The 22,205-nt window shown below is 37.3% G+C and overlaps 2 protein-coding genes across 3 annotated transcripts; one reads left to right on the top strand and one right to left on the bottom strand.

Moving 5' to 3' along the window:
• Window positions 1-2,578: 2,578 nt before the first annotated feature.
• Window positions 2,579-9,149, top strand: LOC105044855 (uncharacterized). 2 transcript variants are annotated; one of them, XM_010922897.4, is made up of 3 exons: window positions 2,579-3,473; window positions 7,588-7,860; window positions 8,588-9,149. In XM_010922897.4, exons 1-3 carry the CDS (start codon window positions 2,727-2,729, stop codon window positions 8,894-8,896), a joined length of 1,329 nt encoding a protein of 442 aa, XP_010921199.2. In that variant the 5' UTR covers window positions 2,579-2,726; the 3' UTR covers window positions 8,897-9,149. The 2 variants fall into 2 exon arrangements, with proteins under 2 accessions (XP_010921199.2, XP_010921200.2); XM_010922898.4 differs by having other exon boundaries at window positions 8,610-8,867.
• Window positions 9,150-10,015: 866 nt separating this feature from the next.
• On the bottom strand, window positions 10,016-20,976 carry LOC105044854 (V-type proton ATPase subunit E). The gene is made up of 6 exons (XM_010922896.4): window positions 20,749-20,976; window positions 19,520-19,620; window positions 19,121-19,277; window positions 11,598-11,794; window positions 10,840-10,939; window positions 10,016-10,367 (listed from the first exon to the last, which is right to left on the bottom strand). The coding sequence occupies exons 1-6, from the start codon at window positions 20,848-20,850 to the stop codon at window positions 10,332-10,334; spliced, it is 693 nt and encodes a 230-aa protein (XP_010921198.1). The 5' UTR covers window positions 20,851-20,976; the 3' UTR covers window positions 10,016-10,331.
• Window positions 20,977-22,205: the final 1,229 nt, after the last annotated feature.

Raw genomic sequence — 22,205 nt, forward strand, 5'->3', positions numbered from 1 at the left:
GGCTTTCCAAGAATATCCTGATCTTCGAGGTAAAGGTGGTGTTTGTACATCGGGTGCTAGAGAGAGCTATGGGTCTGGTCGAGGAGTACCGCCATTTCAATGCTACTGTCTTATCTTGTGACACTCCTGAGTCCTGAGACCCCCGTGCTGCTTTTGTAGTGAGCCAGAGGGTTATCTTCTTTTCTTTGGAGCCCCTACCCTTGGGATTTATCAAGATTAATTTTGATGGTAGTATCAAGAATGGTAGGGACAATGATAGCTTCATCATTCAGAGATTGGATGCTAGATTATTGGCGATGGAGAGTTCGTACTTATTTGAGCCCTCCATCCTAGGTGTGGAGCTTCGAACTATCTGGATGGGCATCATATATACTAGACACAAGCCACGAGCAAAGAGAATTTGCATTGAGAATGATTTGAGGATCGTTATCGGCTGGATCAAAGATGACATGAGATAACTGGAGGCCCATCCGCTACTCCATGACATTTGAGCTTTTGTCCGAGAGTTTATCGAGGTATCAGTTCGTCATGTTTTTCGAGAGGTAAATAATGCGGCAGATGGGTTGACTTTTTTATCGCTGAGCATTCTGGAGATTGAACTTGGTGACATGGCCAGAGATATCCCATGGAGCTTGCAGGATATTTTGTACTCTGATATGTTAAAGTACACTCATACCAAAGTCGTGTGATCACTTGTCCGTACCAAAAAAAAAAAAACTATAACTATTAAACCTTGTCCTAACTATTTGGGTTCAATTAATTAAACTACCCCTCTCTCTCTTTCTCTCTTCCTTCACATGCCCACAACTACAAAAATAAAATAACTAACTAAAAAATAAAAATATGAAGTAAAAATAGAGATAAAATTTAAAAAAAAAAATTATTGTCTAATATCACTTCAACTTGGATTATAGTGCTCCAAAATTTTTCTAGTGATAGCTAATTTGATAATGGTCACTATAATATCTCCTACTAGTTTCTCTCCAAGCATGTGCAACGTTGCATGTTATATTCTCGTTGCAATGCATAGAATAACCTAAGTAAAATTCGATCAAACAAGGTACCATGTCAAACCCTCCTGCCATGTGCGAACAATGTGATTGATTCAGGAGTCTTTCAAACTTGATGTGAACTATTTGACTACTACGAAAAGAACTAGATAGGATCCAAAAGTAAGATCTACCACATCATGAAGCCAAAATATATATCAAACTTTTGAAGACCATAATTAATTGCATAATGCATAATTGTAGTAATTTTTTAGAAAAGGATAATTTTGGAGTTCTACAACATAGAACCTCCTCCCTAAAGGATATGGCACACTGAGTAATCAACAAAAAATTCCATCATTTAGATCTCAAAATGGATCGATCAAATAAATTTTTTTTTTTTAAAAAAAATTTTGACTAGATATATCTTCCAATTTAGAAAGAATTAGATGGAGCGATAAAAGCCAAAATTGATGTAGAAGTGGAGATCTACCTCCTACAAGATTTTGATTTCTCCATAATTATTTCTACTAATCATATCTATTTTGAAAAAGTTATGCCCTCTTTCAACTATAATAAAATTTGGCTCAAATTTTTCAAAAGGTGACCTCACTAGCATAATTAGAGATTACTTATCCTAGTTTGTTATTCATGGATGAAATAAAAATGGACCTATATCTATCTTAGCCATCTTTTTACCTTTTTCTTTTTTTTTTTTTTTTTTTTTGGAGATTCAACTTAAGCAAATTACTTTTTTTCTTCCCAATCAAATTAGCGATTCACTGATAACATAAGTAATGATGAAGATCATGAGATGGACTGGCCCGTAGCCTTAATATCACACAAACCAATAAAATGCATCTTCATAGTGGCGATCCGATCAAGCACAACTCTTTGTGGTGCAAAAGATGCATCATGATGGATGTGTAATCCATCAATAATATGACCTTTTCCAATAGCCCAATTGAAATTGTCTGCATTGATGGGCTCCTTGGGTGCAACTGGGTTAATGTTCAATGAGGGAATTATAAGTAAATGTTTCTTAAAATTTCACAAGTTTCATAATTTAGGAACGCATAAATAATGTTTGGTTGAACAAGGACATTACAAAGCAATCTTTGTATGGCACAACAAGCGTAAAACTTTTCGGCTTAGGGCTTATTTAGTCATTTCCATAATATTGGACTGTAACTCTTGTAGGATTCACTAATTTGACTGTTTAATTATCATCTTGTATCAACCCAATTTTACCCAGCTCAAATCCACGGGGAGAAAAAAAGATCTCGATAGATTTTTTTTCCTACAATCTAGATTGGGTTTGGGCAGATTCTTAAATATGAAAATTAGATGGGCCGATAGGCTTGATCCCTACGTAAACTTTCAGTTCGATCCTATTAAAATATTCAAACAGGTCCTTATCATAACGTGCAGACTAATAAGTAATATAATATACGAAGAAAGGACTTGGAACTAATTTCCTCACAACATGTTTGATTTAAAATGAAGTCGGCAAAGAAGTCGGCAAGACTTGCCGACTATAAGCATGTATTTTAGAACTTTTCAGTAACTTAATCTAAGACAAGGACTTCGACGGTAATTTCAACACTAACGTTAGCTCCCTAACCTATCGAGCTTCGATTGACGCCGATCTCGGGCTTCTGAACCCACTCCCTTCCCCCGCTCCTCCCCTTCCTGCAACCCTTGGTTCGTTCAGTTCCTTCTCGCTTTGCTTTTCCAATGGCAAAGCCCTCCCAACGGATCATTCATGGCTTCCAAAGGCTCTGCTCCCACGACATCCATCCAAACCCTTTGTCCCCAAACCCCATTTCTTCTGGCCAGTCTAGGTTCGTCAATTCCAGGCACCTGAGCTCCAATCTCTCTTCCAACCATCCGTCGCCCTCAGGAATCTGGAGAGGAGCTTATTATAGTGAGGTTTTGTCCAAACCCGCATCTCAAAATGGTATCTTTGCTCGTTTCCGCTCGCCAAAGTTCGATTCATGCTCTCCACAGCTCAATAGCTTCAACAGGAATTGCTCTTATGGGAATCTCCCAGCTGGATTTTCGAATTCGAGGCATATGAGCTCCGGAAACCCTACCAAGTTGCCATCTTTTTCTTCTGGGATCAAAGGGCTTAGTGGGATCAAAGGGCTTGGTGGGATCAATGAGAATGGGGTCAGATACAGGTTTTTCTCAGTTAAGAATTACAATTCTGTCAAGTTTAATGGAAATTTTGGAAAATCGGTGGTTGAGAAGCCGTTATCTGCTGTTTCATCGGCATTCTCGCGGTACCGTGAGGCAGTTGGATTGCAGGTTGAGGCATTTTGGAAGAGAAATTACTTGGTCCTTGTGGGGGCTGGGGCAGTAGTCGTCTGCATTGCACTTTGGAGAATCATGTTTGGAGTTGCGAGCATTTTTGTAGGGCTTTCGGAAGGCATGGCCAAGTATGGGTTCCTTGCTTTGGCAACCGCCATGGTAGCTTTTACTGTGAGTACTTCGTTTATCATCTTGTTACGTAAAGTGTTGAAACTTGGAACAATATTATGTGGTGAGATTGTTTGTATAAAAAAATCATAGATGCTATGCTTGTCTATGGCGATTCAGTGCTGTTTCTCCATAATTGAATGAAAGTTATAATTTCTAGAGTACTTTAAGATGCTTGAGTTGCTATGTCAATGCTTCCTATGTTTCTGAATTAAATGTTTTAGACTCTTATTTAGTATGCCATATTTTTGTCGATATTTCAAAGAAACAAATGTTTTTTTTTCCTTTCCTTTTCTTTTCTTTTCTTTTCTTTTCTTGATGATGCATTTGTGCAGTTTTTTTCCTGTTAATAGAGAACATTAAGGACTTGGAAGTATAAGCTTTGCAAATAAACTGGATACAGAGAAGTCTAATGAACATGTCGATTTCCAAGTGTATACAATCCATGATTTCTCTTTGATATTAGATGAATATGCAGATGGATAAAGTGGTCTAGAAACTCTGCACAATGTTTTTTTTTGGTTATTGTGAGTAGAGTCTAAAACAGGATTTTGTATCAAGTGCAAGAAATATGAGTTAGGTGCAATCTTTTATTTCTCCATGTTGTTTGCTCAGTTTGTTCTAAGTGTTCAGTAAAAGATCATAGTGCTGCAGTGAATGGCTTCATTGGAAGAGATAGAGTTGAAGCTTGGATGAAGAGCATCACTTGGTACAACTTGACTTGAAGGTGCAGAGTACCCTATTTGCTTCCCTCAATCTTGTGATATGGCATTTAAAAGACAAAAAGTGATGAACTATTAGATGATCATTTTTAGGGGTGAAGGGAGATAAAAATGCGAAGGTGTTTGGGTTCATTAGTACATAATACTTTGTATGGGGATTTAGGAATGTTATCTTCTTTGTTTCTTTCCTTTTCCTGATTCCCATGAGTTATATTTAATATTAGGGATGGGAGTTTTCTTACACTGTTTCATTGTTTCTTTCAAGCATGGAACATTAATCGTAATTTGGAGAAATGGAAATTGGATCTGCTTGAACCATTCACAATTCGAGCTTTGAAATGCTGTCTTGAGAGGAGAGGCATGAAAATCAAGATCTCTTTCTGAGCTGATAGATCGCTGAATGCTCTCAGTGCAATTGCAGTCTATGTTGAACGTTTAATTACATGCTTCTCTCCTGATTGAATTCTGTGGATTGGTGACTTCAAGGACTCAAGTGGTAGTGCTTCTGGCTTATTGGACACAGCCTAGGATGTGCCAAGATGTGCTGATTTTTTTTTTTTATTTTTATAAAAAAGATAAGGGACATAATATTCTTTTTAATTTAAGAAATACTATAAAAATAATAAATGGGTCTTCTGTTGATATGCGCCAAGTGCCAGTACTGGCTTGACAAGGGCCAACACTTGGAACCTAGGGCGACCCTATGCTGTTTCCGTAGAGAGTATATTATGTTTGTCAGTATGCATGAGTGTCATCTATGTGAACAACTCAAATAATCATCCTTATAGGCACTTGAGTGTGCATGAAAATAACTTAAGGATTCTGGTATCTCAACTTCTGATTTTTATGTTGGACCTCTAATACTAGAAGCTCGATTGCTAATTGAACTTGACTATGAAGTTGGTTTTAGATGGAATGGCAAACTGATAGGCCCAAACAGTGGTGCAACTCATTTGGGATCAAGTTTGGATGATGCGATGGTTAATCACAGGTGAAAATGAGACCTCACCACAAAAATCTAATACAAAGGTGGTCTGATCGTAGTATGTCAAGGGCTTTTTAGCCATTATTAGCATGAATGCCATGGGTACTAGTCACAAGTTTGAGAACTTAACAACCCACACATCTGATAATACAATTCCTGCAAGTGTCTCCCTTTGTTCTATTCCTGTACCATGTCTTTCAACCACTTCTTTGCATTATAATTAGAAGAACATCTCCCTTCTTTATTATTATCTACCTAATTCCAGAGGCATAATACAATGTGCTTGTTATCTAGGTCCCTAAAATTCAACTCAAAACTGGTATAAAACTGGTGAGTTTGACTCAAGTTAAGGAAAAATGATGGTCTCCATGGGTGTGCATGCAATTTGAATTTTATCTTGCTTGCGGTTGATTGCAGAGTGGTAAGGCTTGATATGCTTCTTTTCTTTTTCCTCCACTTTGATATGTCCTTTGTGATATTTCTTTCCTATAAATTTTCTTATTTGACTGTTTCCCCCTAACTTTTCTTTCCACCCCCTGGATAACTGAAAAGTGGAAAATGAGATTTTTCAGTGCTGAGCAGGAGGTGGGAAAAATTAATTGTACTTACATGTCTCGTAGGCTGAGAAAGATATGATCAGCAAGCTGTTGGATCTGTGCGTGGGGCTTGGACCTCACATCCATGGAAAATATAGAAGTTTATTATATCTGTTTTTCCGTAGAATACAACTGATATTTTTTGTGCCTACATGGGCACACTGGAGCATGGTTAATAGACAGTTATCATTATGATTTGGATGTGATATTGTGTGCATCCTTTACAGCTGATTCCTTTCATCATTTTCTTATTCTTTGTGCTTCCTTTCTCAGTTATATGATAAGGCCCTAGCAAAAATATTAAAAGAAACAGAAGTTACATGAAATTTGAGGTGCCAATGCGTACCCTAAATTACAAAGAGAACTTGCTGGTCATCTCATGCTTGGCTAAAAAAATTGTTTTATAGATTCCATCGACCTACTAAGCAAGAATTCGGCTACATATTTAAAGAATAAAATACAATCTCATCATATTGAAAGGCTAGCATAGCATGCCTTTCTTAACTCGCATCTTAGCTCTATGCCATGACATCACCTTGTTCAACTCCTTCATGGCCTCAATGACTAGCAAATGCTAGATACTACCCACTGTACTTCTAACATTCAGGGTGCTCACAGTTCTGGATAGCTCACCTATATCAAACTTTCAATGGAACTCAAACATATCGATCAATCATAAATATTTCTCCCCTGTTCTAAAGACTAGTGGCTAGAGATCTCCACATGTGCTCTCTTTCACATCTCCAAAGTCAAAAGGAACATATGCTCCCTGGATGCACTAGTCTATTTGGTGCACGGATTCTGGATGATATTGTTGACATGAATCCTGTGCCAATTTTGTCCAACTTGCCAAGCTGCTAAAGGCTAAGATTCGCTGTACCGGTGCATATTGCTCCATACTGGGCATATCGTACTGTACTCAAACAGAACCAACACTCCGTACACAGGGCATACCAAGTGTCAATACACCAAACTAACCCCATACCGAGCATACTGACAGTGTAATGATGTGGTGCCAATGGGGGTCAAATACCACGATTGTGAACCTTGGTAAAGGCTTTTGGTGTTGATATCAATCCCGCCTTTACTACATTTCATGATCTCAATGATATTCTGATGACTTTGCTTATTTTTTTTTTAAAAAATAAGTTATTGATGCCAAATTTAGTACCTGGAATATTGGTTGCTGTTTGTCTTCTCATTTCTTTGCTTTTAATAGGGATGGTGCAGCTTGCTTGCTTACGTTAATTCACTTGGCCATGTACATGACAATTTGATTTCATCTTTCCTTCTTTTTTATTGTGGAAGAACACTGTCTTCTAAGCGATAGGCAATCTGATGGTACTCATGAAACTCATAAAATTACTTGTGTGTGACAGAGAAATAACTGTGTATTAGTGGTTTGTATTGTTTTTGGTAAATCTAAATTGGATTATTTAAAGTAACTGTTAAAGGAATATGCTAAGCCTTCTCATTGTGTAATAGTGGTTGAAATAGTTCAATGTTCCCCTTTATACATCTTGAGACGGTAAATTTTATCTAGGTTGGTATTTGCTGGTGCATCAAAAATTTGAGCCTTGAAATACCAGTATCAGGGCAATGTAATATTTCTGTTACATGGTAGAAGACTGTGGTTTCTTCAATATTTTTTCTCTGATCTTATAGAAGTATGCATGAACAAATTTATGGAGGCCTTTTCGTCTAACACCTTGAGATGATGTGATATAATTTCTAGATTTCTGGCTGCAGCTATGTCATTTCCGGATAGCAGCATGACTCCAACATTGATTTAAGCTTCTTCTTGCTTTTTCTAGGGCTTGTATCTTCGTTCAAGATTCACTATCAATCCAGACAAAATTTACAGGATGGCAATGAGGAAGTTGAACACATCTGCTGGTATTCTAGAGGTGATGGGTGCCCCTCTAACTGGGACAGATGTGAGAGCTTATGTTATGTCTGGAGGTGGACCTAGCTTGAAGAACTTTAAGCTTAAGTTTGGTGGCAAGCGGTGTTTCCTCATTTTCCCCATCAAAGGATCTGAAAGGAGGGGACTAGTAAGTGTTGAGGTCAAGAAGAAAAAAGGCCAGGTAACTTTTTACATCTTTCTAACACTACACAGAAAGATAATCTATTAATATTTGGAATTTCTACCATTGAACTTCTATTTACAACCACAGAATATCAATTCTATCCTACTATTTAATTTATGAATCTAATCCTATTGGGTGATTACAAAATAGTAGCAAATGTATGAATTAATGAGAAGTTAGATCTCAAATGTTTTTGATTTGGTTAAGCAGTCACTTCCATCACCTGCTCCTTGTGGTGTGTATTCTATTGCATATTGTTGCACATTATACTTCTTTACAGAGGATAATTTTAAAGGAAATATGGATCCCATGTAGAGGGCCCATACTGAGATGTAGATGTGTATTCCTAAGTATTTTCTTTCTGTACTTTTTTTTTTTTCATGTCTCTTGAATTGGCAAGGAATCACCAAATTTGCCTGTTTTTCTAGAAGTACATTTAAGATTTTAAAGAGAGAGGCATACATATATTAGTCACTCTAAAGAAGCTTGTTTAGTCTTTCACCATCTTTGTTGGCTGTTTCACAAAAGTGGGTGGCAGATGGTGATGGCATTGGAAGGGATTCAGTTTAGATAAACAATTTCAGACAAGTGAAGGTTAAACCTGTATCATTTGCTACAAAATACCAATATCCATCCAATAAAGAGATTGCCAGCTAAATATTCAAGTTCCTTATGCCCAGTTATCTAATAACATTTTAACCTGAAATGATGTAATTTGACGCAGCACGACATGAAACTACTTGCAGTTGATATCCCAATGGCATCAGGGCCTGATCAGCGGCTGTTTCTAGCTGGGGACGAGAAAGAATACCAAGTTGGTGGGGGGTTGATATCTGAACTAAGGGACCCCATAGTAAAAGCAATGGCTGCAGAGAAGGAGTTTGAAGATCTAGATCAAAAGGAGGAGGAAGAAGATGCAATCAGAGAGCAAGAGGAGGCAGAAAGAAGGCTACATGAGGAAAAAGAAAGGGCACTTGAAGAGGAAGAAAGAAAACGCCGTGAGGCTGAGATGCTAGAAAAAGGTGGTTCATAGAAGTGATGGATGTTCTTGTTGTGTCATTTTTCTTTTCTTTTTCCGGATACAAAACGACAACATGCTCCTTTGTGAGAGAACAGAATGTCCGATCATATCACAAAGGCTTCGGCCGAAGAAGCCTGAAAAGGTTTTTCTTGTCTCGTTTTTCTTATCCCTGTCACCGGGACAATGGTTTTGTGATCACTTATGAAGCATTAAAGCATACAAAGCATTCAATAAATACAGTCACAAAATATTGGGATTTTTGCAACTTCTTAAGCTTGTTTCTAATTGGTTCATGCGATCTTGACTCAAGGATATAGCATGTTACTTCGTTGTGAATCTAGAGGTAGTTTTGTTCTGCACGGTGCTATATCATGTTATCATTCTGGTGATTTCACTACCCTATCAATCCAAGTTGAATGTGTTAATGTGATTCCAGTGGCACGGCACTGCAACAACTAAAATGACAAGGACTCGGGTATCAACCTGCAGGAAAGGCGCAAGCATCATGAATTTTCTTTTTATGTAATAGAAATATTCAGAGACGAGGAAAATTCATGTAAACAGGCAACATAACAGTGAGTGTTAGTTTAGGATTGTTTTTTTTAATGTCTTTTGGTCAGAATTTTCTTTTAAGATCTAGAGGAATGTCCTCGGTTACCCTCCCCTCCCATAATTGAGCCAAACAAGCTTGAAACTTACGTAATTCCTGACATCTCTACTCCCCTGATACGACCAGTCGTTCTATCCTGCAAATGCTCACCTTGCACAAAAGATGTGAAAAAATTGGGTTTAGGTATGCCTCCGACGACAATTACTTACCTATACATTAAATCTGTGATACATCTTGTAATCATGCTCCTAGTCTGATGAATTAGGTAGTAATATGTTAACAAGAATCCCATGATCTTGACATTGTTTCGAACTAATTTGCTCCATAGCACATTCTTGGAAAAAATTACGCTTGAGAACGTTCTTCATTCAACTTAAGTAGCTGCATCATCTGAGAGATTTTATTTGCTCTCGAAGAAATAATATGGATTTGCACCTTGTTAATTCTATCTAAATTTAATAGCTGCATCATCGGAGAGTTTGTTTAAATGCTTGCAACAGAAAAAACATTTGATTCCAAGATTGAAGAGCCACAAGCAATATATAAATTTTCGCCTCCAGTTCTACCAGTGATCAAAACATCTCAAGCAAAACAACTGATGCAGCAATGGCATCCAACTGGTGATTTGTGCCCTCTTCCACACACAAGGGAATTGAAGGGTCCTTATTCTGACAACAGACCACCCATGGACTTGCAAACGAGCAAGACCACATGGCGAAACCAATTGCAGTAAAATATGTATTAACTATAAATTCTCTACCCTTTTGATAATACACCAGAAGTTTGAGAGAGCGCATGGGATCTCTTATTACAGATGATAGGGCAGATACAGGCTAATCAGGTGGCAAATTTTCCAAAAAGGCGCTTCCGGATCTGCAAGAAAACACCGTATAGTATTTATTAACAAAAAAATGAACATAATGCAAACAATGGAGAAAATTGTACCACACATTTCAGCTCAATGTATTTTTTTAAGTAATAAAAATAATCCAGTGTCACTTATTAAAGATACCATATCTAATGCAGAACCAATGAAAAAGAAGAGTGAACAAACCCATCTGAATGCCAAATGTATCGCACACCAAAATTCAAGCCAACAGACTGACTGCATTTAGAGGCTACTTCTATTATTTTTTCATAGAAAAAATCTATAGGCAACTCTGAATTTACAGTACTTCAAAGAGAACAGACCACCAGAGCAGAAAGTTGGGTTAACAGCTGAATTTGATGGCAACCAAGTCACTAATGGATTGCTAAAAATTTGTGCCATACACATTCAATAGGTTTGAAATTTGTATTGTTTGCCACAAAGACATCACTAATAATTGACAATCCCAGGACATACCTCAGGCAGTTTCTGTCTGAAAACAACATCCAATCTGGCATCTAGTGTGTTTTCACAGACAATTCTCCCATCTTGTGAAGCCAAAACAACACCTCCGGAGCTATTAAAGAGAAAGAACATACAGAAAGATTATGTAAATTGCATTAACAGATAGAAGCCCATGTTGTAATCATAAGCTTAAAAACTACCAAAATTGCTAATGAACTATGACAGGAAAGTTATGGAAATTGTAACATGGTGAAATAAATCAATTTGGACATTGAAAATGACTTTTCATTCCAGAGAAATCATAAGAGAACTGTGTTATTTAAACAAAGGCAGCATCTAGCATATAGTGCAGTACGACACCTCAAAGCTAATTTTAGTATGTTAAGCTAAAAAAAATATTTTTTACTGTCCATGATCATAAGGCAAACACAACTTCCTATCTTTAAATTTGAAGTTTACTGTCTAAAAATTTTAATCTAGCAAGGACTGACAGCAAGCACAAATCTTTAAAACTGGAATTTAGGTTATGTTGAAACTTGGAAGAATGATAGGGGCAAATATCAGCTTTTAGAATCCTCCAAGTGGCAATCATGAAGCACATCGAGATCCAGTTATACCACCACTTAGATTCAAATGGAGTTGGATGCAGGAAAACCCTGAAGGGTCCCATAGTCAAACTAAAAAGGCAAATGCTACTTAATACTTTTAACGGACATTGCATTTAAACTCTATATTGCTGAACCAACGCATAATCAGCAGCTAGGTATTACCAGAAAAGACCATGATCCTCATAATCAGCTGGAGGTGGTGGAAGATACACACGCTCATCAATAGTAATTTCTGGAGGATGAACTTCTGCTATCTCTGCATACTCTTGCTTTGCTTCCTCCAAGATGGATTCAACCAATTCATGATCTATTTTTCTGCAACGCAACAATACTTCTGGCTCCTTTAAGCGTAGTAAACTCTGAAATTGCAATACAACAATCCAATCATTAAATTCATTCTGAAAACAGACATGGATGAAGGGGAAAAGTGGGAAAAAGTGAACACTTATTGCCAAAGGATCTCAGCCTTAATCTTACTTGATTAAGAACTACCAGGCAAGCTGAAATTACTAACATAAAAAGACTTCTTACAACCTTCAGGTCAGGGTTCGCCGTACCGGGCCGAACCGCCCGATACGAGGCGTACCGAGCTGGACCGGTACTTTACCGGTCCGGTTCGGACCTTTTTTTCGAAAAACTTCCCGAACCGCTCGGTTCGGTCCGGTTCGTTTTCATAGCACCCAAAATCGGACGGTATGGATCGGTTCGGTCTGGTTCGACGTGAACCGAACCGTGCCGACATGCCCATATGCATAAAGTGGGGAGGGGGGAGGGGGGTGGGGTCGGAGACCTTTTAAATCATTGAGCCTATTTAGAGTTCTCTGAGAAGTCTCAGAGAACTCCCGAGGACCCGAAGCTTATGAAGGTCTCAACGAAACCGTTGAGACCTCCGAAAAATTAGAAAAAAAGGAAAAAACTCCGTCAAAATGTAGGAGTGGTTCGAGGAGAGGCTGATCTTTGGCTGGAGGTAAGATAATATATTATTTTCTTAGTAAATATTTTTTTTTATTTTTTTGTTAAAAATAGGATAAGAATGAGAAAGAATGAAAATAAGAGAAAATCATGCCAAAATCTTATGATTTTGGGATAATTTAATTATATGTAATAGATCTTTGAAAGATCTACATGATGACATCAAAATTATTAATTTTTGTTAATTATATATTTTTTTAAATATTTTTAAATATTTATTATTTAAAAATTAAAAAAATTAAATTTTGGGGAAAAAAATAAGAGTTTGAGAATCATGTTTTGAATGATTCAAGCTACTTAAATCTAATTTCAAATTTTTTTTCAAATATTTAAAATTAAAAAAATATTTTTTTTAATTATTTAAATTAAAAAATTTAATTATAAAATAAAAATATATAAAAATAGTGTTATATTTTAGTTAATTTAAAAATATTATTTGAAGCATATAACATATTTATTTTGAATTTATGAGTTTTAAAATAATTATTAAAATAATTATTAAAATTATATATAATTATTTTAATTATCGTTAAACTATCGTGTTTTGTTGTACTTGCATATATTTATAAGAAAAAATTTAGAGCATGACGTTCGTTCACTTTAATTAATCAGCTATTTTATAGTATATATTTATTTATATAAAAATTATTAAAAAACTAAAAAATAAAAAATCAGTGTTAGTTTTGAAATTGAGAATAATGTTTAGAATGATTCAAAACAATTGAAATATTTGAATCTAACTTGAGATTTTTTTGAAATTCTTTTTGAAAATATTTAAATAGTAAAAAATATTATCAAATAAAAAATATATGTAATTAGTGTTATATTACAGGTAATTCGAAATAATTAGTATTTTGTTATACCTGCAGAAATGAGTAAGAAGAAAGATCCAGAGCGTGACATCGGTTGGGATCATAGCAAGATGCTCTCGGCTCGACCTCATTGGAAATGCAAATGGTGCAACACAAAGTTCAAGGGAGGAGCGATGACTAGGTTGAAGCAGCATCTGGCTGGTGGTTATCCTGATGTATCCATGTGTCGGAAATATCCGTAAGAGGTCCGACAATTGATGAAAAAGTACTTTGTCGATTCGAAAGCAGCGAAGGAAAGGGCAAAGCAGAAAAAGACCAAAGTAGACCGTCGAACTGCAGAGCCACCTTCTTATCACTCTAGAGAGTCAGAGAGGCTTTTGCTCCAGATGATGAGGCACAGATTGAGGCTGCCATTCAGGCGAGCTTGGCGGATCAGTACCAGCAGGAGGAGATGGCCGGTACAGAGAGCGATTCGGACCATCATGCTATGAATCAGGATCTGGATCAGTGACTGATAGGGAAGAATTCGAGTTGAGGACTACCTCAGTCAGAGAGCCTGGTGGTAGAGGGAGCAGATGCAGCATGTCTTTTTTGTTGGAAGCTTTTGGCAGTAGGAGGAGGTCCTCCAGAATATTCCAGCAGGAGCCAGCATTCAGGATTTGGATCCACATACTTTGCCCAGCAAAGATTCAAAGCAGCAGAGAATTGACAGTATGCTGAAAAAAGATAAGAAGAAGGATATGTGGCGAGCTATTGGACCATTGTTTCATTTCAGTCATATTCCAGCAAATGCAGCAGCCACTCCTTACTATCGATCTGCTATTTCAGCCATAGAGCTGCCGGCCAGGGTGTAGATCCTCCAGAACCTAAGGACATCTATGGTCAGCTTCTTGACAGCAATAAGGAGGATCTGCAGAGATGGATTGCTTCTTACAAAATAAATGGCCTACATACGGTCTGACAGTGATGTGTGATAGTTGGACAGGTCCTACTAGGCGGAGCATCATTAATTTTTTGACATACTGTGATAGAAAAATATTTTTTCACAAATCAATCGATGCTTCAGATAAGATGCATGATGCCACATATATCCTTGGTCTGATGGAGGAGGTGATTGATTCAGTGGGTGAGCAGCATGTCGTGCAGGTCATCACAGATAACGGACCACAATATAAGGCTGCCGGGGAGTTGCTGATGGAGCAGCGACCGCAGATATACTGGACCCCATGTGCTGCACATTGCATTGATCTTATATTGATGGATATCGGAAAGATTCACAGGGTGCAGCAGGTAGTGGAGATTGCCCAGACCATTACTAGATTCATCTACAACCACACATGGGTTCTTTCATTGATGCGGACGTATACTGGGGGAGAGATCTTACGACCGGGTATCATACGGTTTGCTACCAACTACATAGCACTTGATAGTCTTCTTCAGAAGAAAACAGCCCTACGTCAGATGTTTGTCAGTGCCGAGTGGCAGGAGAGCAGATATGCGAGGACCGGCACTGATGAAAGTCATGTGGAGAACTTGGTGACGAATCAGTCATTTTGGCAGCGGGCTGAGAAGATAATGAAGGCTATCAAGCCTTTATATGAGGTGCTTCGCGTCGTGGACAGCGAGAGATACCCCCAGATGGGCTTCCTATATTACATGATGGAGAGGGCAAAAAAACAGATCAGTGAGAATGATCCCAAGCATGCTTAAAAATTTATTAACATTATTGAGCACCGTTGAGACTATCAGATGGGCAGAGATTTGCATCTAGCTGGTAAGTTTGGATTCAAAAATATTTTAAAATATTTTTTCGAAGCATGAAAATAAAATTGTGCTTAATCAATCTTGAAATTTATCTGCAGCTTATTACTTGAATCCAAGATTTCAGTATACTATTCTGGGGATAGATATGGATAGCGAGCTTCTTGCTGCTCTTCGCAATGTCATATATAAGATGGTGCCCGATCCAGAAATCACGTCATTGTGTCTGCAAGAGATATGCTAGTTTAAAACAGATGTAATTATTCAACTGAATTCGATCTGATATATTTATAAATAATAAATATTTTTTTTTCAGACGAAACAGTTTAGAGAGGGATCAGATAGTTTTGGAGTTCCATCAGCTGTCGTAAGCAAAAAGCAGATGAATCCAGATAAATTACATATCAATAATGAGCAATGTAGATTGATATGTAATTTTGCTTAATAATATCATCAAATTTGATATGTAATTTTGCTTTTGTAGCTGAATGGTGGATTCATTTTGGAATGTCAGCAGAAAATTTGAGACATATGGCTGTCCGTATTTTTTCTCAGACGATCTCTGCTAGTGGCTGTGAGCGTAATTGATCCACTTTCGCCTTTATCCACAGCAAACAGAGAAATCGTCTGACACAAATGCCTCGACGATCTTGTTGTTCACTACAATCTGAGGTTGAGGCTAAAATGTATTCAGGAGGAAGTTCAGTTGAAGTACACTGATCCGACGCTGGATGATTATGCCGACGAAGATGACGATCCGATCATCGGATGGCTTGCAGGTCAGCAGCAGGAGCCAGAGCTTGATGAGCTAGGATCCCCTCCACGACCAACTAGTGTGGTGGCGAGGGAGATCAGGGTGGATCCAGGGCAATGGGCAGAAAAAAATATTTTACATAGGATTCCAGCTGATCAGCCACAGTCTGAGAGGACACAAGGAACTCATTCATCACATGACTCGCTATCCGATACATCTTCCCAGAGATTCGAGTGACAGATGTATAGACGATCCTCTCAGCAGCCAGTAAGAAGGTATCCATCCTCCCAATCACAGAAAACTCAGTCACAGAGGGACACAAGGGGGGAAGAAAAAGACAGTTGTATGTGCACCATCCTCGAGAGTACAGGAGCTATCTGGTTCACATACGGACACCAGGGAGAGTGATGATGATACTGGTAGTAGTAGCAATGGATCTGATGATCGGGGAGAAACTGGAGGACAGGAGACCACCGTTTATGAGACACAGCCACAGGGTGATATTTGATTCATCGATGAGTCTCAGTTTACGCATGTCACACAGGATAGGGATCATGGTGGACGAATCGGTAGAGATCGTGGGAAGCCAATTTCATATAGATGACGGGCTCCTAGAGGTCGTCCAGCACATGATGCAGCTGCGGACAATCTTGCACGTGGAGTAGAGTCCATGGATGTATCTAGATCATCCTTGCATTATGGATCCTATTATCCACAGCCACCTTATGATCTATATGCATATGGTGCATCCGACGCATCATCTTCTAGTGATTACTATCCTATGCAGCCTGGAGCATCTTACGGATCAGATTTTGCTACTGGCATATTTGGATGGTCTCCTCCACAACTATACCATCATCTCGAGGATACTTCTCAGAATCATAATTTTAACGAGAGATCTGAGATGTCTTACAATCCAGAGAGGATGCCTTATGGAATGATGAATATTCGAGAGTACGGTGCAGCTTGGCTAGAGGATTAGATTAATGTCCCTTCAGACTATGTTGATGATCCAGACATCTACGAGCGTCACAGACATTCGACAAGAAATTAAATGCAGAGTACATCTTAAGGTTCGTATATCAGTTATTGCGCTTTGTACTTAAATATTTAGATATATTTTAATGCGTATTATATATATTTTTTCTTTAGTTTTAAGATGACATAGTTGAAATATAATGTAAATAAATATATGTTTGAAATTTTAGATCAAGAGTCTTTATACCGCAACCTAACTCCAAATTGAACCCAAATATATCAATAATATGCAATATAATGCCATATTGAGGTTGTATTTATCAATTATTAACTTTAAAAATCAAAAAAAAAATTAAAAATTGAAAAAAATATTGTGTACCGGTACCGGACTAGTACGCCTAGGCATATCGTGTGTTGATACGGTATGGTACCGATACCGTACCGTACCAGTCCGGCACCGGCATGCCGTCCAGTACCGATACAGCGAACCTTGCTTCAGGTCCTTCACCTCTTCTATATTTTGTCAATTCATATACTTAAAACAAACATTCTACTCATCTTCCCTGAATTCTTCTCCCTAAGGTGAGATCGCGTTGGGCCTTCGCACATGAAAAGGTTGTTCCATTGTCACCTAGAGGAAAATATAGAAACGACATCTTCATACATGGGTAAGGCTGTGTAAATCTGACCCTCCCCAGACCCTGCAATAGCAGAAGCCTGATATATTGGGCCAGCATTTTTTAACACTGATGTTATTTAATTTAATAAGAAATTTATGTCATAGGCCCACCATCAAAATATTTATATTCTTTATCTCAAGAATCTCAGAAACATGTTTTATGTTTCATGTAGGCCCACCATCACTACCTATCATAGGCAGGAGGCCTCATCTGTATCAGAAAGTAGATTGTCCATTACACTTGCAGAGCTCTAGGGAGCATAAGCCACTGCTAGTGCAGGCATTATGCAACTAATCAACTTCCAAAAAGTGAGTTCTCATAGGTGTGATTTATAACTCTCCACATCATTATCATCTCAGGTTGAACATCTTAATAGCCATTTTAGCCAGTGCATCTAAATTACATTTCTCAAACCTCTGCAATATCCAATAATCACACCAATAAGTACAACTGAATTTTAGTTTTTTCTCATGATTTTTTTTTTTGGTTCAGTGTGTGGATCAAGGCCTTAATAAATCATCTTAGGATAGCCTAGGATTATGAACAAAGACGAAAGATTTGACTAATTTTACATTCTTCAAAATTTTATTTTTCTTGAAAACATGGGACTTTAATTTTTTTTCTTTTATGAACACAGCTCATTATATAATAGGTGAAGCCACAACTTAATTCACTGACATACTCTAATCATGAACTATGTAACAGGAATTACCCGCATAAATGCACTTGGTTGTACCAGACAGATTTGTCTTCGAAGAAAGGAACCACATAAATTGACCTCCATCTTTTCTTCCACCACCACAAGTATTCTTCAGAATTTGGACCCACATTGAATATTCTTCCATTAGTTATCTAGCAGACCCATCTATTTTTTCACACTTTGTCAAATTGCTTGACAGCATTTATCCAATCCAAGTTAGAATTGAAGATCAGTAGCCCTTCTTGAATTTCTTAATCTTTATAAAAGTTTAAGCAAAAATATTATTTGTTTATATTCAGATGAAAGGTATGATGCACATCATTTCATCAAATGAGTGTTTTCTTTCACTTTGCACCAGATTATGACTCCACAAAAATTTCCACTTAAGGAAATTGAAATATACGAATGACTAACAAACCAAAAAAATACTATATAAAATACTTAGGAAGCAACAAAGAGTTCCATGTAATGTAACCAAGCAGCCTTATCCTCAAAATTCAACAGTATTCTAAAAATATGAGCCAACTAAGAAGAGCACCTTCTGAGAAACCCCTCAATACAACAAGAAACATTTGCAAGATGGACATACTTGACATATTCTTGTAACTCCAAAATATTAGGATTCACATCTAAGATATCCAAGCACCACGATATTTACTATATTGCTGATCTAGGATATCCAAGAATGCCGGAATTGCCATATAATATGTGACTTATTATGTTGCTTTGTAAGACTACATATATAGAAACTTAAACTCATAGTACCCAAAAGAAAATCTCCCTAGAAAACCATAAGAATCTGAATATACAAAACTGTCTAAAGTAGTTGACCATTTAACAACATTTATTGGCAATAACTGTAAGAGTTGAACACTTAATGCTAACAGTAGATCAAAATTTTTTAACATGAAATTGAGGAAGAGTAAAACATCAATCAAGCTTGTATTATGTACCTTTATTTAAGAAATACAACTATTCCATCAGAAATAGTCCCATTTTAATGCACAAAGAAGATGCTTACAGCGTACCTGTACCGTCAGATTTTTAAGAAGCATTCCATAAGTCTTTGAATCATCAGAAACTTGCAAAAGCTTCCTGCTGGCAGAGTCCTTCATGAAATTAACCAGATCATCTTGGGCTTGCAGAACCTTGATACGTGATGCATTTAGCTGCATTGAATACTCACTGCCAAGAAAGTTGACTCCATGATATCAGTAAAGTGGTCGATATCCAGTGGCACAAAGAAACCAGGTGTTTAGAAAGTTAGCATCAGCATATTATATTGAAGCCCAAGGCACAAAGCTGCAGTGGTAAATCTTGCTTTTCCTATTAGCTGCTATGCGCTGCCATTAGCAATGGCTTCAACAACAGAAGCCCTCTTATTGCCTTTTTAATAGAGTCTACAAGGGTGAATAGCATCAACTTACATTTTTCTACGAACTTCCACCTGTTTTTCCTTTCGCTCATACTCTTGCCGAATTTTTTTCTTTTCAGCTTCAACAAGCTTTAATTTCTCTATGTTGAATTCCTACAGAAACAAAAAAAAAACCTATTTAAAACTCAAGGATCATCAATAATAATTTGCATATATTCCTCTTAAATTTCAAACTTATGTCAAGAATAATTTGTATTTGTATTTCATTTAGATTGACAAAAGATGCATCCTGGAAAATTTAACACATAGCTGACAACATTCTGATGGATTAGCGGGTGCCCAAGAATAGCATGCTAGAAATAAGAGAGTTGAGTGGAAAATTTCTACTTTGCATTTATCCATTTAACATATTAAAAATAAAGGATATCAAGATCTTGTACCCAAGAACAGGGATATCATGGTCTCCCTGGAAAAGGAGCACAAGCCCCTTTAGTATGTGTGAATTCTATGATAGATAAGCTTGCTAGTCTATCCTAATCAAGGTGTCACCATTACTGAAAGCTTCATATTATGGATTCACAAAATTTGTATCTACGTTAGGATTATATAGAATTAAGATCCAAATTTGTATCAATCTGGTTAGGCTCCAACTCAATCTTTTTAGCCCTCTTTCCAAACCATGGATGGGACACAAAACTCGAACTTGACCATCGACTTATGGGTTTTCATGATAATCTGATTGGCCAAAAAGATCATAATAACAGTCATAAGTCACAAAAGCCATTATTTGACACAACCGGTGCTCATGAAATTACATGTTATTTTCAATAAAATATTCTAAAATATATGCACTATCAACATCATCATCAAAACAGAAGACACATTCCAATATAAAGCATACACAACACAATTAGTTAAGCATCAGGTGCTATGTCACTGTAATATTTTTTAACGGCCGATAAGCAATATAATAATTCAAAAATCATTTTGTGGAATATTTGCAGCGAACTAATAGTCTGTTCCAAAACATGGCAACAGTCACAACTGCCCGCGACAGTCTGTTACGACGACATTACTAGTGAATAGTCTCGACATCTTTTATCCAATGAAAGGAGAACTCACGCTAATATCCGAAAATCTCCCACGAAATAGAATCCAATGAAGCGATTACAATGTACAGAGATAAGTAAAAACTAAAGCAGCATAATTTATTAATAAAAAGAAGATTCGTGTCATGAAACGAGACATGGTTTAAAATTGAGAGCCGCCAGATTCATAGACCTCTTCGGCGGAGACGGAGATCTCATTAGCTTTCTCCTCGGCCTCCTGCCGGATGAATCGAACCATCTGTTCGATCTGCTTCGAGACATCCGCCTCCTTCATCGTGCCCTCACTTCTCTCTCTCTCGCACCCAGATGAGAAATAAAAGAGCGAGGGTTTCTCCTCTTCTCTTGTTTTCTTGGGTTTAATAGAGAGGAGAGAGGAGCTCGTCACTTCTTGCCATGTTAGGACCAGCGGAAAGGATAGCAACAAGAAGCTATAATGGAGGGGGGGGGGATGGTGTGACTGTAAGACTATCCTGCGCCAATATACTCACCGTTGCATTACCGTCCGACGTGGCAGGAGGATATTGGCGCACTTCTTGGCGAGTATGCGGCTAATCCGAATGCTGTGCCACTAATCGAACGCCACGTCCGATGCAATGGCTGACGGAATCGTGAGGCGAAGCGTTTTCCCGGGAGAAAGAGGAAAGTAGCAAGGTCCCGGGCGCAGCGGGACCGAACGCGACGGGGCTGCCGATTACGGAAGAGAAACGGAACTAGGCTTGGCCATGAATGAAATTGGTGCTGAATGTAGCACTGGACACGATTCTTGACGTCCACCTGCGTCGTATCCACCACGTGGAGCCGAGATTCTTTGATTCGATGGACCTTGTGACGGGGATACACGGAAAGTGGCACGGATATATTATGCGGATCCTCTTTTTTTTATAGAGTCTATCCAAATATAAATAAAAATTTAAATATTTTATTAATATTATTATTCAAAAAATATCAATATAGATAGCAACTTTCTGATCCATATCTCAATATCCGATTTTATTTTTATTCTTATTTAATTTTATATAATATTTATATATTTTTCAAAAAAATAAATAATCATATTAATATATTATTAATTTATCATCTAAATAATAATAAAAATTATAAAAATTAAATATTTAATTATATTTGTATCTATATTTATATTTTTGATATCCAATTTATTTTTATATATTTATTTAAAACATATATATATAAATTTTTGTATCCGATTAATATTCGTATTCATATTGTTACTTGTCAAATAAAGTAAATATAGATATTGATATTTTAGTATTTGATCCATAATGTGACCTAACTCATCCTGGAAAGGGAACTTCTGAGATTTGTGTTTGGTTCAAGATGCAGCTCGTTATCAGCTTTGTATGTTTGCATGGTCTTTGGACCTGCAATCAAAAGTATGTTGCATACGGACTTGACCTTCGTCTGGTTAGGATCACTGGGGAAGGATGCATTTTGGGTTTCGAGTGGGAATGAAAATCCTATAAGAAGCCCCTCCTTGAAATTGCCTTGTTGCTGATTTCAGTTGTATTGTTGCAGCCTAAAAAAAGAGAGGTGGTCGGTAGTTTGGAAATAATTAGAAAAGTAATGTATTCCAAATCTTTTTACAACAAAATCTTTTATAATTGATCTTTG

Source organism: Elaeis guineensis, chromosome 5, assembly GCF_000442705.2.
Source record: "Elaeis guineensis isolate ETL-2024a chromosome 5, EG11, whole genome shotgun sequence".
NCBI classification, from domain to species: Eukaryota; Viridiplantae; Streptophyta; class Magnoliopsida; order Arecales; family Arecaceae; genus Elaeis; species Elaeis guineensis.

Excerpts from the sequence above, each read along its gene's own strand:
- LOC105044854 (XM_010922896.4), bottom strand. The coding sequence starts at position 20,850 with ATGAAGGAGGCGGATGTCTCGAAGCAGATCGAACAGATGGTTCGATTC. Across the intron at positions 11,795-19,120 it reads TTAAAAATCTGACGGTACAG|AGTTTACTACGCTTAAAGGA; the intron begins GTACGCTGTAAG and ends TTGCAATTTCAG. Across the intron at positions 10,940-11,597 it reads GAGGATCATGGTCTTTTCTG|CTCCGGAGGTGTTGTTTTGG; the intron begins GTAATACCTAGC and ends TCTCTTTAATAG.
- LOC105044855 (XM_010922897.4), top strand. The coding sequence starts at position 2,727 with ATGGCAAAGCCCTCCCAACGGATCATTCATGGCTTCCAAAGGCTCTGC. Across the intron at positions 3,474-7,587 it reads CCGCCATGGTAGCTTTTACT|GGCTTGTATCTTCGTTCAAG; the intron begins GTGAGTACTTCG and ends TGCTTTTTCTAG. Across the intron at positions 7,861-8,587 it reads TCAAGAAGAAAAAAGGCCAG|CACGACATGAAACTACTTGC; the intron begins GTAACTTTTTAC and ends AATTTGACGCAG.